The sequence below is a fragment of the Colobus angolensis genome, unplaced genomic scaffold (assembly GCF_000951035.1).
Source record: "Colobus angolensis palliatus isolate OR3802 unplaced genomic scaffold, Cang.pa_1.0 Scaffold188, whole genome shotgun sequence".
Taxonomy (NCBI): Eukaryota; Metazoa; Chordata; class Mammalia; order Primates; family Cercopithecidae; genus Colobus; species Colobus angolensis.
Window position 1 is genome coordinate 2,392,549 of NW_012115021.1, and position 18,729 is coordinate 2,411,277.

Below are 18,729 nucleotides of genomic sequence, written 5' to 3' on the forward strand. Positions count from 1 at the left end.
TCACCCGGCTAGTTTTTTGTATTTTTTAGTAGAGACAGGGTTTCACCGGGTTAGCCAGGATGGTCTCGATCTTCTGACCTCGTGATCCGCCCGTCTCGGCCTCCCAAAGTGCTGGGATTACAGGCTTGAGCCACCGCGCCCGGCCTGGTATAATTCTTTACATTCAATTCTCTCTGCTCAAATCACTCTGTGGTTTCTGCCTCCTGACTAGACCCTGCCTGATGAGTTCCTCTTGGAGGGGTGGGAAAAATAGGTCCTGCTAAGACCTCAAGCCTCCAACTTCCTGCAGGCTGCAACTCATGCCGTCATTAGAGCTCTACGTTGAGATCTGGGGTACTTGTGCAGCAGCTGATAAAGCGGACTTTGATCCACAGCCTGCTGTTGTCCCTTGGGCATACATTTCCCTCAGAAACCTCTCCAGGAGAGGGAAGGAGCCCAGCAAGGTTGGGCATGCCAACATCAGACCTCCAAACCCTCACCTAATTCCTAAGCCCCATCCACCATAGGACAGCACTAGCCAGCTGAGGACCCTCCCCTGGAGAAGAAACCTCCAAAATAGCAAAGGGTAGAACGCAGGCATGATAGACCCTACTTGAGGGGGTTGCTGGCCCCCAAAACCCCCCACCCTGCCCAGAGAGTTGAAGAGCTGCGTCATCCAGTTCTAAACTTATTGGACAGCTTAGATCTACTTCTGGTCCTGCGGCTTCATCAGATAACAGGGCTTCTCTTCCCAGTCACATTGATTCCATGCAGAATGAAGGAAGGAATGAATAAATGGTATTGAGGAGTATGTGTAGCAAGGGTCTTCTCTTTTTGTTTCTAGACAGAAGCAACAGCACAGATTCAGTAAGTTACCTGGCCAATTTTCTGTGCCTAGTAGGTGGTTTCTCTATTGCCAAGCTGGTTTTTTGTTTTAATAGATTCTTTTCTCTGGTGGCAATCACTATCATGGTATTTTGCAAGAAATTAAATAGTCATGTAGGGGGTTAGTGAGCAAGACAAATAATGAATTCAGAGCGATGGCTTTGTGCCAGGCATTGTGGGTCATCTACTTCAACTTGATTTGATTTCATCCTCCCCCCAACAATCCTCTCAAGTGTCACTATCCCTATTTTACAGATAAGGAAACGGGGGCTCAGAAACAACATGTCTGGGATCATGTCACTTGTCAGAGGGAGAATGTAGAGTCAAATCCAGATATCTGTAATTTCAGAACCTGGGCTCGTCCTCATTTTGCTATACATGGCATTTGGAATCAGCCATAAAAAATGAGATGGGGCCGGGCACAGTGGCTCACATCTTTAATCCTAGCACTTTGGTAGGCCGAGGCGGGTGGATTGCCTGAGCTCAGGAGTTCGAGACAAGCCTGTGCAACATTGGGCGAAACTCCGTCTCTACTAAAAATACAAAAAATTAGCCAGGCGTGGTGGTGCATGCCTGTAATCCCAGCTACTCCAGAGGCTGAGGCATGAGGCATGAGAATCGCTTGAACCTGGGAGGCAGAGGTTGCAGTGAGCCAAGATCGTGCCACTGCACTCCAGCTTGGGCAACAGAGCAAGACTCTGTCTCAAAAAAAAAACAAAAAACAAATCAGAAGGTATATATAATAGCATCTCCTCCCTCACCTTCCCCCACCTCACATTCCCTATCCCTTTACCTGTTCTATTGTTCTCTGTAGCACTATTGAGCATCTGACATTGTCTGCATTTATATGTGTATGGGTTTATTGTCCATTTTTCCCTATTAGCTAGGAATTTCATTTTTATCATTGCTGCGTCCCCAGCACCTGGGGCAAGGCCTGAAAATGTATTATATATTTGTTGAATGAATGATTGAATGAATGAATGAACACCTTCTAAGGGTGTTGTAATAATACATAATAATGTATTAGTAATTTGTTGACATAGGTATTAGTAATATATCAATTGATTCATATAAAATGCTTAGCACATTGCCTGTCATATAGGAAGCACTCAATAAATGGAAGATACTTTTTAAAAAATTGTCTCTCTCCAGGCTAACAAATTCCAGTTAAGTCCCAAAGACTTCCTAATTATACATAATATTTCATTAGAAATTTCACAAATTATGGCTGGGTATGGTGGCTCACGCCTGTAATCCCAGCACTTTGGGAGGCCAAGGCAGGTGGATTACCTGAGATCAGGAGTTTGAGACCAGCCAGGCCAACACGGCAAAACCTCGTCTCTACTAAAAATACAAAAATTAGCCAAGCGTGGTAGTGGGCGCCTGTAATCCCAGCTACTTGGGAGGCTGAGGCAGGACAATTGCTTGAGCCTGGGAGATGCAGGTTGCAGTGAGCCAAAATCATGCCACTGCACTCTAGCCTGGGCGACAGAGTGAGACTCCATCTCAAAAAAAAAAAAAAAAAAAAAAAAAATTCACAAATTACTGTGGACAAACAGGCTACCATCTCAGAACACAACAGCTTAGAGCAAGAAGAGCCCAGCCAGCTGGGGTGCATGTGGTTAGAGCCTGCAGCTTTTGCTCAGACATTACTTTTGCAGGAGGCTTTTCCTGACCACCCCTTCTTACATGGTCTCCCCTGCCCTGATCGCCTATCTCCTTCCTTATTTTTTCTCCATAGCACTTATCACCATGAGACATAGTATCTATTTACTTCTTTGTCATTGTCTGTGTCCTCCTACTAGAATGTAATCTCTTTAAGAGCTGGGATTTTGATCTGTTGAGTTAGCTGCTGTATTTCCTGAGCCTGGAATAGTCCCTGGAACATAGCAGGAATAAATATTTGTTGAACGAATGAAATTACTGTTTAGTTAAGACTTTGTGTCTTACATTTCTCTTTGTGCTGGCTGGTAGAGTCTTTATGTTTGGTTTGGTTTTGGTTTTTAAATAGGAGTTTATTTGACAGATAGTTCTTCAAACAAGACATTTCATATTCAGAATGATAAGGTATTTAAAGACTCTCTGCTTTTGAAATTCTTCTGGCAGAGGCCTCCTGAGGAAGCAGCAGGATAAGCGAATACTTAACGTACCTTTAAGGGGCCTGGCATCCAGGCAAGAAGAGATCCAGGCACAAGTGTGACACAGCTAATTAAAATGAATTCGAATGAACTGGAAAGAAAATGAATCCTCTGATAGCAAAAGGCTTTAAGCGAAGAGGAGAAGCATCTATAACCTCAGCTGTTCAAAGCATGAGGAGAAGGGGGTATGGCTGAACTCTGGCCTAGGACCACAGTCTTCATTACTGTTATTTTTGTTTACAGATATTCTATATCTGCCATCTGCCAGAATGTGCGGCTGTCCCAGTGAGACTTCTAACTTCACTGGAAAATCAGCTCAAAGCACATGCCCAGTGAACAGGAGATGGACACAAAGCCTGCTTCTTGGGCAGCAAGTAAGGCAGAGACCTTATGAGGCTCGCTCAGCCACAAAGTCTGGCAGCCCTGCAGAGCAAGGCCACAACACAGAGGCCTTGTCCCTGGGAGACACTTTTCTGAAACAAGAGAGTAAAGTGTGAAGTCCAAAAGAGATCATAATTGTGTCATTCTCAGGAACCTCTGGCCTTCCAGTGAGACAAGAGTGAGAATAACAGGTCATTTCTACAACATTTTATATACTCACCCGCCAACCCCATCCACATGGGTTAATAAAATAAGTTCTGACTTCGTCATTGGGATACTTCCATTTGGGCCCTGACTTACCCAGTTGCCAGCTATGTAACCTCAGGCAAATCAGCCAACCTCTGCGGTCCTCAGTTTCTCATGTAAACAATGAGAACTTTGGATTGTGTGATCTCTAAGATTTTTTCCAGTGACCAAATACTCTAACTCATCCATCTACTTGTTTTTAGTGCCATTGCTGCAGCCCACCTATCACTGTACATAGAAAAGCTGAAAATAACCATCCAAGGACATATATGATGCGCAAAACTGAACACTCAAACCAGAAACTTCTGGACAAAGAAGACAAATACTAAAGGCTACTTGAAAATCAATCAATCAATCGGAATCATCCCTGTAGAAAAATACAAGTTACTAATATCTTTGGCTTTCCCATCAAGGAATTGTAGCCAAAGTTTACTAGCAATTGGTTTGGGAACACTAAACATTTCACATATTAATTTTTTAATTGCCTAAAATATGACTAAGGTGTATGATCTGTTACCTGGTTCAAGTGACAGCCAACAAAAGATGGAGGAAAGATGGATGGGGAAGAAAGGGAAGACAAGAGAGGGCTGGCTCAGACTTCACCACCACGCAGTATATCCATGTAATAAAAATGCACTTGTATTCCCAAAATCTAAATAAAACTGGAGGCTGGGAGATAGAGACACATGGGAAGTATCTCAGGATCAGAGGTTTCAAAGAAGATCAAGCCATCAGAGAGAATAGGATGATAATCATGAAGATTCCAGAGGTGGGGCTTTTCCAGGTGACCATGGGGCCAGTAAATGGGAGTGAGCAGCTGAAGTTGAGGAGATAAGGGAGTTGCTGGGGCTCAGGAGATTAAGGAACTCAGACACCAAAGCATTTGGGGTTTACTCACGTGTACAGTGAAGATACCCAGTATGAGGCTCAGAGTGGGTGGAAAGTCTTCAATGAAGTTGGTAGATGGCAAAAACAAGAAAGGGCTAAAAAATGGTACTACCAAAGGACATAAGCCTAGGTTGCCACCACTACAAACTTGGTAAATTTATCTCCGGATGTACAGGATTAGGATTTTTTTCTTTTGAAAAAATATTTTTTTTTGAGATGGAGCCTCACTCTGTCACCCAGGCTGGAGTGCAGTGGCGAGATCTCGGTTCACTGCAACCTCCACCTCCTGGGTTCAAGCAATTCTCCTGTCTCAGTCTCCTAAGTAGCTGAGATTACAGGTGCATGCCACCACACCCGGCTAATTTTTGTATTTTTAGTAGAGACGGGGTTTCATCATGTTGGCCAGGCTGGTCTCGAACTCCTGACCTCAGGTGATCCGCCCACCTCAGCTTCCCAAAGTGCTGGGATTATAGGCGTGAGCCACTGCGCCCAGCAGAAATATTTTCAAATGTATGAAAAAGTAATGATAGTATCATTGTTAATAACTAGTCTCTCTCTCTCTCTCCACATACCATCATCATTTCTTCAGTCTCCTTTATTCTAGAACAATTCCTCTGTCTTTCTCTTCAATGACACTGAAATTTTCAAATAGTACATTTCTTCAGTCTCCTTTATTCTAGAACAATTCCTCTGTCTCTCTCTTCAATGACACAAATTTTCAAATAGTACAGGCCAGTTGATTGTAAAACATCCCTCAATCTGGATCTGTCTGCTCTTTTCCTCGTGATGAGATTCAGGTTATGTATTTTGGCAGGATAAGTGGTATGTCTTTCTCAGTGCATTAGGACATCAGGAGGCACGTGGTGCTCATCTGTCTCATTATCACTGATGTGAACTTGGATCACTTGGGTAAGGTGGTGTCCATGTGAACTTCTCTACTGTGGAAGTGTTTTCCTCCTTACAATTAATAAACAGTTTGCAGGAACATGCTTTGAGGCTGTGTATATATTCTGTTCTCCAAAATATCCATTGATGATTTTTGCTTAAATCAATTATTTCTATGGTGGTTGCAAAACACTGATTTTTGAACTCATACCTTCTACCTTTATTAGGATTAGAATTTATAAATGGGCCATTTAAAGCCCTATTTGATTCAACAGGGCAATGGAACAACATGAAGATGACATAAAGCCAGCTCATGAAAGGTTCCATAAGAGTTGTCATCCTTGGACTAGGTGCAGTGGCTCATGACTTTAATCCTAGTACTTTGGGAGGCCGAGGCGGGCAGATCTCTTGAGCCTAGGAGTTCGAGACCAGCCTGGGAAATGCGGTGAAACCCCATCTCTACAAAAACTATAAAAATTAACCGGGTGTGGTGGCACACACCTGTAGTCCCAGCTACTTGGGAGGTTGAGGTGGGAGGATCACTTGAGCCTAGGCGGTTGAGGCTGCAGTGAGCCTTGAGGGCGCCACTGCACTCCAGCCTGGGTGACAGAGTGAGACGCTGTGTCAAAAAAGAAAAAAAAAAAAAGATGAGTTGTAATCCTTGACTATATCACTAGTTCAGGAAAATGTGATGCTTTATCTATACCATACCAAAACAATAGGCCAACTCAATAAAAGACTCAGATCAAGAGAACAGTTTACAAGTAACTGTTACCTCCCTACCATATTATGTTTTGCCAATTTTCCAAAAGAATTATTATTATGAAGATATTAATTTTTAAAAACTATTGTATTCTTATATAAAAGAAATTTTGCTATATAAAAGAATTCCTATCATTTTTAATTATTAAAATAGTCTGTCATAGGAAATGTGTTCTATTCAATAATTCAATAATAACCTTTAATCCTCACTCAGGAAATAATATCTTGACTGCAATTCTGTTTTATGTCTCCCTTGTTATTAATTACTAATCTGTGTTATATTGCCACGTTCGTTCATCCAAGGCCAAATACGATCCACATTAAATTTTTGTCTTTTGCAGCTGCTAAAAGCTAATGAAATATAAAGCCATAATCATATAAGAAAAGTGTTCTGAATATGGGAAATAACTGGCAATTGGGGCTGAGGGATTGTCCTTTCTTGCACTTAGTTGAAATAGGTCTCTCTGTAACAAGATTTTCTTTCTTTTTTTTTTTTTTTTGAGACGGAGTCTCGCTCGGTCGCCCACACTGGATTGCAGTGGCCGGATCTCGGCTCACTGTAAGCTCCGCCTCCCGGGTTCACGCCATTCTCCTGCCTCAGCCTCCCGAGTAGCTGGGACTACAGGCGCCCACCACCACGCCCAGCTAGTTTTTTTGTATTTTTTAGTAGAGACGGGGTTTCACCATCTTAGCCAGGATGGTCTCGATCTCCTGACCTCGTGATCCGCCTGTCTCGGCCTCCCAAAGTGCTGGGATTACAGGCTTGAGCTACCGCGCCCGGCCGTAACAAGATTTTCTAACAATTAACATGACCCAACTAGAAAGCTGGCTTCTTTGTGAATTTCCTAGTAAAGCTGGAAGCCAGTAAAAATCATTTAAACAAAGAGGTGGTTCTGCTCTCTTTGGGTTTTGTGTTGTGTTGTGTTGTGTGTGTGTGTGTGTGTGTGTGTTTGTTTTTTCTTTTTTGAGACAACGTCTTGCTCTGTTGCCCAGGCTGGAGTGCAGTGGTACAATCATGGTTCACTGCAGCCTCCACCTCCTGGGCTCAAGTGATCCTCCTGCCTCAGCCTCCTATGTAGCTGAGACTACAGGTGCGAGCCACCATGTCCAGCTATTTTTTTCCCCCCTTTGGTAGAGACGGGGTCTTGCTATGTTGCCCAGGCTGGTTTCAAACTCCTAGCCTCAAGTGATCCTCCTGCCTCAGCTTCCCAAAGTGCTGGGATTACAGACATGGCTACTATACCTGACGTTTTTGCCTTCTAAAGGTTCACGATTCTAAAATGGTATCTAAATAGCCCCTACCAGAGTCTCAAAATACTTGAAATTTTTAAAGCAAAGGTAAATTAATCACACAGCAAATAAAAAGATAAAGATGTATTTAATTGGTGTACAGAATAAAAAGATTGTCGGGATGGGTTTGTTTTGTCTGCTTCACACAGGCATTAAATGTGTTTGTAGTACCAATCCTATACAAACCTCCGGGCCAACACATTATCATATCAAGCTGTGACTATTACCTAAGAATTGTTAGTGAGAGGAATCATGATTTCAGATGAAGAAAATGGTCTTCTTTTACAAAGAAAAGTACTTTTTAAAAATGATTCCCAATAAAACAGGGATTAGAGCATATAATGTGGGCTGAAAATAAAGATTTGGAGTCTTGACACACTGATGTCAAAGCCATGGAGTAGATAAAGCATCCAAGGAGAGTGTTAGAGTGACAAGATCAGAGAGCCAAGGGAGAACCCAGAGGAGCCCCAACATTTAAAAGCCAGGAGAAAGTGAGTCCACATAAATAGTTCATGCAGAGACCTAAAAGAAAAACCAGGAGAATGTGTTGCCCGTGAAGCCAAGGGCAATGAGTGGTAAGAAGGGAGTGGGCAGGAGTGCCGAAGACTGCCAGGAAGTGAGAAAATTGAGCACTGAAAATGCTCCATTGGACTTCGAGGTCATTCAAGAACCTGTCAGATCATCTTCCCTGGGCTGGGATCAATGAGGAGGTAGGAGACAGCGGTACAAATGCCCTCTTAAGGAGCGAGCTTGAAGGGGAGGAGAGAGACGAGAGGAACTGGAGGGGACAAGAGGGCCAGAGAAGGCTTATTTTAAAGGGTAGGAAAGAACAGTTACAAAGGGCAATTTTGGACAACTGGGAAATTCTGAATATGGACTACGTGTTAGATAATGTTACGCTATCAATGTTAAATTTCTTCAGGGTGATCTAGTATTATAGTTATATAAGAGAATATCCCTCTCTTAGGAGATGCATGCTGAAGTACATACAGGTTAATTCCATGTCTACAGTTTATTTTCAAATTATTTCAAATGGGTGTTTATGTACTATTCTTTCATCTTCTCTGTAGGTTTGCAATTTTCAAAAATATTTGGGGGGGAAAACAAAAGCAAAACAAAATGGCTTGAGAAATATATATACACACACACACACACACACACACATATCCAAACCAAAAAAAAAAGGAAAATGGAAAAAAAGAGGAAAGTCACTGAGCATGTCAAGATGCTGATGGGCAACAGCTAGGGGAATGAGCAGGAGAGGCAGAAGGAAAATCAATGCCCTCCCCTACCTACTCCTCCCACAGCTACAGAGCATACGGATAGTCTTGGAGGGACAATGGACTTGAAAGAGCATCTTCTCTGTCTGCAGTTCATTGAGGAGGAAAATGAGTGTGGTCCGAGTTCACAGGGATTTTCAATATACCCTTCGGTGCCAGTAAAGACTGCCTGATGGCTACAATAACCTAGAACCCTCTGACAAACAATAGCAAGAAGAATGGCAAGAGGCTCTCTAAACTTGGAGAAAATCCTTTAGGGAACACCAAAGATGAAAGATTTTCATTTGTTATTTTTCCATGAAGATCTCAAACTGAAATATACATCACAGTAAAGGACTTCAAACTGGGAGTAAGGAGGTGGGGATGGAGAGCCGGGAGAGGGGCTCTCAAGCAGCTGTGAATGGCTTGATTGTTCGATTTTTAACCAGCTAAATTAACTAGATGTTTTGCCAAGAATTAAAGAAATATTTAGTTTGCTATTTAGTATTTTTAAATTGTTTTCCATATAAAATAAAGAATGAGTACTTTCGAAAGCAACGATTTCCATTAGAGAAACTTCTATTTGTCACAGCTTAAGCATCAAACCACAAAGCCAAAAAAGCACGACTGTCTTTGTCAGCCTCTTAGCACTTACAGAAATTGAATAAATACATTTCTAAGTGGTCTCAAGGGAAGAAATAAAATATATCGGTGTTTCCAAAGTGCTCCATGGGAGCAAAAAGGCAATAGATTATTAATTGAAACGCCATTAACATAACATTGTAAGTGTCAAGTGAAATTCAGGAGAATGAAATTGCAATGTTTAATTTCTGTTATGTGGATAAATTCCAATTCTCCAAGTCAGGGTAGAATATCAGAAGGGCCATGAACTTTGGAATCTGCCAGATCTGGTTCCAGTTCAGGCTCTGCCACCCATGAGTGTGTAACTTGGGGCAGTTAAGTCTCACTTTCCTCATTATAAAACGAGGGAGACTAATCAAAGCTTTCTCTGAGAGTTTTGGTGAGAAATAATGAGAGTAGTAGGCACTCAATAAATGATAGCTATTATTAGTACTCTCTTACCTGTTACATATCACAAAAGAAATAAAATAACAATGACAATATAAAATTGATGTTACTTTTTTTTTGTTTTTTTTTGAGATGGAGTTTCACTCTGTCGCCCAGGCTGGAGTGCAGTGGCACGATCTTGGCTCACTGCAACCTATCTGCCTCTCAGGTTCAGGCAATTCTCCTGCCTCAGCCTCCCGAGTAACTGGGATTATAGGCGTGCACCATCATGCCTGGCTAATTTTTGTATTTTTAGTAGAGACCTTGAACTCCTGACCTCAAGTGATCCACCCACCTCGGCCTCTCAAAGTGCTGGGATTACAGGTGTGAGCCACCATGCCTGGTCTTTTTTTTTTTTTTTTTTAAGAGTCAGGGTCTCACTCGGTGGTAGTCCTGGCTGGAGTGCAGTAGCATAATCATAGCTTACTGTAACCTCAAACTCCTGGGCTCAAGTGATTCACCCACCTCCCAAAGTGCTGGGATTACAGGCGTGAGTCACTGAGCCTGGCCCGATGCTACTTCTCTACATGGAAGGTGGATAGAGCACAAGAAAGGGAATAGCCTTGATTTTATATGTAGGTTACACTTTCTCAAACTGCCATGATACTCCAGAGGCAGAGTACTGTGGTCAGGTGGAATGACCCAGCAGGACAAAAAACCCTTAACACTAGTCAGACCAGTGGAAACAGGAATCAAGCATGAGCCTTGGCTCTGTGACTTGCTGTGTTCCCTCGAGGAAATCACTTTGCCTTTCAAAGCTCATTTCCTTTTCTGCAAACTGAGAACAACCCTTCAAAAGGCTGTGTTACAGGGCCTAGCCAACTTGAAAAGCACTATGCAAATACAAGGTACTGTATACAAGTAAATTTAATTAAAGCTAGCTTCTGAAGTAGCAACATTCAGAGGTGGCATAAAATGGTGTAATGGGTGACAGCAAAAAATACTTTGTGATCAAAACTCCTTGAATTGAAACCCCAACTCTACCAGCTGTAAGCTGCATAAACTTACCAAGTAGGCCAGGCGTGGTGGCTCACGCCTGTAATCCCAGCATTTTGGGAGGCTGAGGTGAGTGAATCACGAGGTCAGGAGTTCAAGACCAGCCTGGCCAACATGGTGAAACTTTGTCTCTACTAAAAATACAAAAAATTAGCTGGGCGTAGTGGTGAGCGCCTGTAATCCCAGCTACTCAGGAGGCTGAGGCAGGAGAATCACTTGAACCTGGGAGGTGGAGGTTGCAGTGAGCTGAGATCACACCACCACACTCCAGCCCAGGCGACAGAGTGAGACTCAGTCTCAAAAAAAAAAAAAAACTCACCAAGTACTTACCACACTGAGCATGAGCTGCTTCCACTATACAAACAGGAATAATAACCCTTTATTCAGGCTTATTACAAGGATTAAATAAAATATATGTAGATGATGTTGAACACTCTTTGGAATATGGTTAGTAATCAGGAAATAATATCTGTCATTTTCTATCAAGAGCTTTCAAAATATTTATAGCCCTTGACATGGTAATTTAATATCTAATCACCAGAATATAGAAATAATCCAAAATAAGGAAAAGGCTTTGCACAAAGAAATTCTTCAAAGTGTTATTTATATTAGTATTAAAAGGTCCAATATTTGAAGAATAATTAAGCATATTATGGCCTATTCACCAAATAAAATATTTAGCAATGACTAAAATGATATTTGCAAAGCATTCATAACAACTTGAGAGATGTTTACATAACATTTTAGTGCTAAAAGTGAGGCTACAAAAAACTAATATTTAGGATGATCAGAAATCTATACTATACAAAAAATACGTTGAAGGAAATTATCAGAACGTTGTCATTATCTCTGGGTAGTGGAATGATGAGGGAGTATTCATTATTTCCAATTGCTTTTCTGTATTTTTTCCAAATTTCTGAATGAGAGAAAATTTTATGCAAACAATGTTTGTCTATGAAAAAATGTAAGTAAGCATCATTGCATCAGCTTTCAGCAGATTTGTTATTATGAACTCATAATAAACCTTGATTGGCATATCCAACAAGAGATAAAAGAAGAAAAAGAATTTTAAATGGCTATTCTGTATGCACTCCATATGGGTTTGCCCTGCTCCATAAGGAGCAGTGGAGCCATAAAAAAAAAAAAAAAAAAAAAAAAGAATCTTAAGGGAATACTCTGAACAAGTATATGTTAACAAATTAGATAACGTAGATGAAATGGACAAATTCCTAGAACTACCACAAATGACTCAAGAAGGAACAGAAAATCTAAATAGTCATATAACAAGAGACAGAATAAGTAATCAAAAAAACTACACACAAAGAAAATCTCATGCCCAGATAGCTTCACTGATGAATTCTACCAAATGTTTAAAGAATTAATACCAATTCTTCATAAACTCTTCCAAAAAATGGAGGAGAAAGGAACATTTTCCAACTCATTCTATGAGGCCAATATTACCCTGACAGTTAAATCAGACAAAGATATCACAAGAAAACTATAGATCAATATCTCTTATGAATATAGATGCAAAATTCTTCTACAAAATACCAGCAAACTGAATTCAGCAACACACGAAAAGTATTATACACCATGACCAAGGGGATTTATCCTAGGAATGCGAAGTTGGTTTAACATCAATTAACATAATATGCCATTTAATTAACATTATATGCCTTATCATAAAATAAAGGACAAAAACCACATGATCATCTCAATACATGCAGAGAAAGCATTTGACAAAATTAAACACCACTTTGTAATAATAAAAAATCAATAAACTAGGAATAGGAGTGTGTTTTCTCAACCTGAGAAAGAGCATCTATGAAAAAGACACAGCCGACATAAGACTTACTGGTGAAAGACTGAATGCTTCTCCCTTAAGATCAGGAATAAGACAAGGATGGCTAGTCTTGCATTTCTATTTGACATTGTAGTAGAGGCAAGAAAACGAAACAAAAGGCATTGGACAGAAACAAGTAAAACTACATTTGCAGATGACCTGATTTGTAAATAAAAATTCCTAAAATATCCACTAAAAACCTATTAAAGCTAATAAATGAGTTCAGCAAAGTATTGGGATACAAAACCAACATACAAAAATCAGTTTTTAAACATTTACAATAAACAATCCAAAAATGAAATTAATAAAAATCCATGTATAATATCAAAAAGAATAAAAAACCTAGGTTAAATTTAACAAAAGAAGTGTAAAACTTATACTCTGAACACTACAAGACAGTGGGGAAAGAAATTAAAGATCTAAATAGATGGAAAGACACCCCATGTTCAAGGATCAGATTACTTAACTGTTAAGATAGCAATACTCCCCAAATTGATCTACAGATTCAACACAACCCCTGTCAACATTCCACTTGGCTTGAGACATTGACACATTGATTCTAAAATTCATATAGATATGTAAGGGACCCAGAATAGCCACAATAATCTTGAAAAAGAGAAACAAAGTTGAAGGATTCATACTTCCCAATTTCAAAACTTTATTTAAAAAAAAAACTAGGCCTGGCACAGTGGCTCACACCTGTAAACCCAGCACTTTGGGAGGCCAAGGCGGGCAGATCATGAGGTCAGGAGTTCAAGACCAGCCTGGTCAACATGGTGAAACCCCATCTCTATCAAAAATACAAAAATTAGCCAGGCGTGGTGGTTTGTGCCTGTAATCCCAGCTACCCCGGAGGCTGAGGCAGGAGAATCGCTTGAACCTGGGAGGCAGAGGTTGCAGTGAGCTGAGATCGTGCCATTGCACTCCAGCCTGGGCAACAAGAGTAAGACTCCATCTCAAAAAAAAAAAAAGCTATAGTAATCCAGACACTGGTACCAGCATAAGAAAGAGATACAGACCATTGGAATAGAATTGAGAGCGCAGAAATAAACAACATTTATGGTCAGCTGATTTTTGACAATGGTGCTAAGAGGATTCAATGGGGAAAGAACAATCTTTTCAACAAATGGTGCTGAGACAACTGGATATCCACATGCAAAAAATGAATTTGTACTCCTACCTCACACCATATGTGAAAATCAGCAACTCAATATGGTTCAAATGCCTAAATGTAAGAGCTAAAACTACAAAACTGTTTTTTTGGTCTTTAAAAATACATATATTTAGGGGGTAGGAGTGCAATTTTGTTACATGTATAATGAAGTCTGGGCTTTTAGTGTAACCATTACCCAAGTCACATACATTATACTCATTAGGTAATTTCTCATACCTCAACCCCCTCCCATCCTCCCAGCTTTCTGAGTCTCCAGTGTCCATTATTCTATTCTGGATGCCCATGTGTACATATTATTTAGTTCCCACTTATAAGTGAAAACATGGGGTATTTGACTTTCTGTTTTTGAGTAATTTCACTTAGGATAATGGCTTCTTGGTCCATCCATGTTGCTGCAAAAGACATGATTTCATTCTTTTTCATGGCTGAGTAGTATTCCATGGCATATATATATATATGCACACACACACATATATACATGTGTATATATACACACACATACACACTATATATATACACACATACATATACATACACCCCGCATTTTCTTTATCCAATCATCCATTGAAAGACACTTACGGTGATTCCATATCTTTGTTATTGTGAATAGTGCTGTGGTAAACATAAGACTGCAGGTATCTATTTGATATAATGACTTCCTTTGGGTAGACTCCGTGGTGGGATTGCTGGATGAAATGGTAGTTTGGTAGTTCTATTTTTAGTTCCTTGAGAAATCTCCGTGTTTTCCACAGAGGTTGTACTAATTTACATTCCCACCAGCAGTGATAAACATTCCCTTTTCCCTACATCCTCACCTACATCTCTTGTTTTTTGACTTTTTAGTAATAGCCATTCTGACTGGTATGTAAGATGGTATCTCATTATGGTTTCAATTTGCATTTATCTGATGATTAGTGATGTTGAGCATTTTTTCCGTATGTTTTTTGGCCATTTGTATGCCTTCTTTTGAAAAGTGTCTGTTCGTGACCTTTGCCCACTTTTTAATGTTTTTTTTTTTTTTTTTTTTCTTGTTGAGTTGTTACAAAACTCTTAAAGTAAGACATGAGCATAAATCTTTTTGGATTTGGGAATGGATTCTTAGATATGACACCAAAAGCACAAGCAACCAAAGAAAAATAAAGTGAACTTCATCAAAATTAAAAACTTTTGGCCGGGCGCGGTGGCTCATGCCTGTAATCCCTGCACTTTGGGAGGCCTAGGCGGGCGGATCACGAGGACAGGAGATCGAGACCATCCTGGCCAACATGGTGAAACCCCATCTCTACTAAAAATACAAAAAATTAGCCGGGCGAGGTGGCGGGCGCCTGTAGTCCCAGCTACTCCGGAGGCTGAGGCAGGAGAATGGCGTGAACCCGGGAGGCGAAGCTTGCAGTGAGCCAAGATCGCGCCACTACACTCCAGCCTGGGCGACAGAGTGAGACTCCGCCTCAAAAATAAAAAAAAAAAAACCACTTTTGTGCTTCAAAGAACACCATTAAGAAAGTATGAAGAGAATCCAATGAATGAGAGAAAATATTTGCAAATCACATATTTGATAGGAAACTTGTATTTAGAATATATAAATATCTCTTACAACAAAATAATATAAAAATAAATAATTCAATTAAAAATGGATACATGATCTGAATAGATATTTCTCCAAAGAAGATATACAAATAGCCAATACACACATGAAAAGATGCTCAATGTCATTAGTCATTACAGAAATACAAATGCAAACCATGGTGAGATACCACTTCATACCCACTAGGATGACTATAATCGAAAGGACAGACAATAACAACTATTGCTGAAAATGTGGAGAAAGTGAAACCCTTATACACTGCTGGTAGGAATGTAGAATGGCGCAGTCACTTGGGAAAACAGCTTGGAAATTTCTCAAAATGTTACAGATAAAACTACCATATGACCCAGCAATTCCACTTCTAGGTATATACCCAAGAGAACGGAAAACATATGTTCACAGCAGCATTGTTCATAACAGTAAAAAAGATGAAACAGGTCGGGGGCAGTGGCTCACGCCTGTAATCCCAGCACTTTGTGAGGCCGGGGTGGCAAATCACCTGAGGTCAGGAGTTCGAGACCAGCCTGGCCAACATGGTGAAACCCCATCTCTATCAAAACTACAAAAGTTAGCCAGGCATGGTGGTGTGTGCCTGTAATCCCAGCTACTCCGGAGGCTGAGGCAGGAGAATTGCTTGAACCCGGGAGGTGGAGGTTGCAGTGAGCAGAGATTGCACCACAGCACTCCAGCCTGGGTGACAGAGCAAGACTCTGTCTCAAAAAAAAAAAAAAAGAAAAAGAAAAAAAAAGGCTGAAACAATCCAAATGTCTATATCGATTGATGAATGGATAAATACAATGTGGCATATTCATACAATGAAATATTATTCCGCAATAAAAAGGAATAAAGTACTGATACATGCTACAACATGGGCAAAGCCAGACATAAAAGGTCACACAATGTATGACTCCATTTACATGAAATGTCCAGAATAGATAAATCCGTAGATACTGAATGTAGATTTGTGGTTGCCAGGGGCTGAGAGGAGAGAGAAAGTGCTTAATGGATAAGGGGTTTTACTCTGGAGTGTCGGAAATGTCTCGGAAGTACATGGGGTTGTGCTTGCACGATACTGTGAACATACCAACTGCTACTGAGTTGTTCACTTGACAATGGCTAATTTCATGTTATGTGAATTTCACCTCAATAAATCACAGGTATTTGGAAGAAAAAGCAATCCAAAAATCTAAGCTAATATTTCCACTTACATGCAATGTTTTAAAAGTTGAAAAGTATTTCAAAAAGAGAGAGAATTTGTTTTTACAAGTTGGACTTAGCTTTTTTTTTTTAACCTAAGAAATTTGGCTAAATTTAAAGAACTGTGAGTAATCCTAGTTATAAAAAGATAATTTCTCTTTACTCTCAGCTAATAAATGTCTACTATAGTAGTAGAGTTCACATGGAGCTTTTGAAAGAGTTATTTCATGACATGCTTAAAGATTTGAAAGAGTTAGTACACCTCCTATGTCCCTTCCTACTTTCAGAGATGAGTTTCCTACATCATCAGCACAAGTCAGCTGGGTAGGAGAATAACATTTGATTCCCAAAGGAAAACATCCCACGCTAATTAGTATAGTGCACTCTGCATCCTAAACTCTCCATCTTAAACCTGAATAAACTTCCAAAGGCAAGATGTGGGATAGAAGTTGGGGAAATTACCTATAACCTAGACATCAAAGAAGTGGAGTTTAAGAGCAAATTACTCATATTAATTGTCCCAGCTTATTTACTTGTTTTTATTTTAATTTGCTTGTTGGAAACTCTATCCCTAAACGCTCAAGTTTGTTTCAACTAGATGCCAATAGCCATGAGAAAGAACCTCAGTACAAAATAAACAAAGTGAATATTTAAGCTTCTAATTATACGGGGGTAGAGAAAGGCATGCCATCTATTTAGAAACAATACACCTTTTTTTGGAAACAGATGATCTAGCATTCTCCCAATTCTCCTAGAATATTTTTAAAACATGAGGCAAATCTCATGAAGTTCTGTGTTGAATAGATATAGAAATAATGTGATCAGAGTTATAAAATCCAATAAAAATTCAATGATGCTACTAAATGTCACAAAAGTAGGGATATAGCTATTTATAAAAGTATTGAAGAAACACACATAAATTACACTGTCTTTCTTGTTCTCTGACACTGACTTTTAAACTGAGATTTTATATTGGTACATTATCGACTGAAATTAAATCAATCATAAAATATCTCTAAGACAATACTTTATGGTACTTCATAAATTCAAAGCTACATCTTCCTAAATGTAGTTTCCTATGCTCCTCTAATGATGCCTTGTGCAAATCGCACAGGGCAGCTTGAGCATCGTGGGAGTAAATGAGAAAGGGGGAGAGGGTGAGGCCAGCTCATTTTCCCCTTTTCATTCATAACCACAGGCACATTCCCAGTACTCACATGTCTCAGATTTCCTGGTTTTCATTGAAGAACTGCTGCATCCCATGACTTCTATCTAAATCATATGTGTTCATGAATTCAACTTCTGATTTTAAGACAGAGTGTGAAAAGTCCCTCCCTTTAAGCTGCGAGGAACCACTCTTAGCCGATCCTCTTCAGTCATAGATCCTAATGAGGAACACACAGGAGGGAGGGAAGGAAACCGCCAGTTAACCACATGGTAGCTGAGGGGCTGCTCAGAAGGATTCATTTTATGCTTCTTCTGAATCGCTGTTCATCATGTGATGTGGAAAGTGATCAGACATAATCTAATCCTGGCTTATTTTCCAAAACACAGCAGCAGCTACAGAGCAGCTATAGGCTGCTTCTCTGCTAGACATAAATGAGTTTCTCCATGTCTAGGTCACATCCAACTCTGTATAAAATAGAGCATTCAAAATGAAAAGAAAAATTGAAATACGACAGAGTACGATTTTCTAATTTAAATACGGGGAATGGGATGTGGAGGAGCTGACATAATTAACTGTTTTGGTTTTCAGCTCAAAGTAATTCAACCTATCTAGGCTTTTAAAAACACAAATTGGAAGTTGACTATGAGACAAAAACAACATATTTAAACAGCTATGCTGAAATTCAAAGTGAGTTCTTAGACAGTATTTCTCAGAATAAGTTGGGAACATTTGTTTTATTTAAAAAAAAAAAAAAAAAAAAAGGAGGTAGCCGGTCGTAGTGGCTCACGCCTGTAATCCCAACACTTTGGGAGGCTGAGGCAGGCAGATTACGAGGTCAAGAGTTTGAGACCAGCCTGGCCAACATAGTGAAACTCCATCTCTACTAAAAATACCAAAATTAGTCGGGCATGGTGGCGCATGCCTGTAATCCCAGCTACTCGGGAGGCTGAGGCAGGAGAATCGCTTGAACCCAGGAGGCGGAGGT

At 40.1% G+C, this 18,729-nt stretch overlaps 1 protein-coding gene across 1 annotated transcript in view; it reads right to left on the reverse strand.

The window, feature by feature from the left end:
- PPEF1 (protein phosphatase, EF-hand calcium binding domain 1) overlaps positions 1-18,729 on the reverse strand; it is a 152,134-nt gene that overhangs the window by 102,228 nt on the left and 31,177 nt on the right. The window contains exon 6 of the mRNA XM_011940215.1: positions 17,794-17,961. Within this exon, the coding sequence (XP_011795605.1) occupies positions 17,794-17,839 (46 nt within the window). The 5' untranslated portion in view covers positions 17,840-17,961. The remainder of the gene's footprint in view (positions 1-17,793; positions 17,962-18,729) is intronic.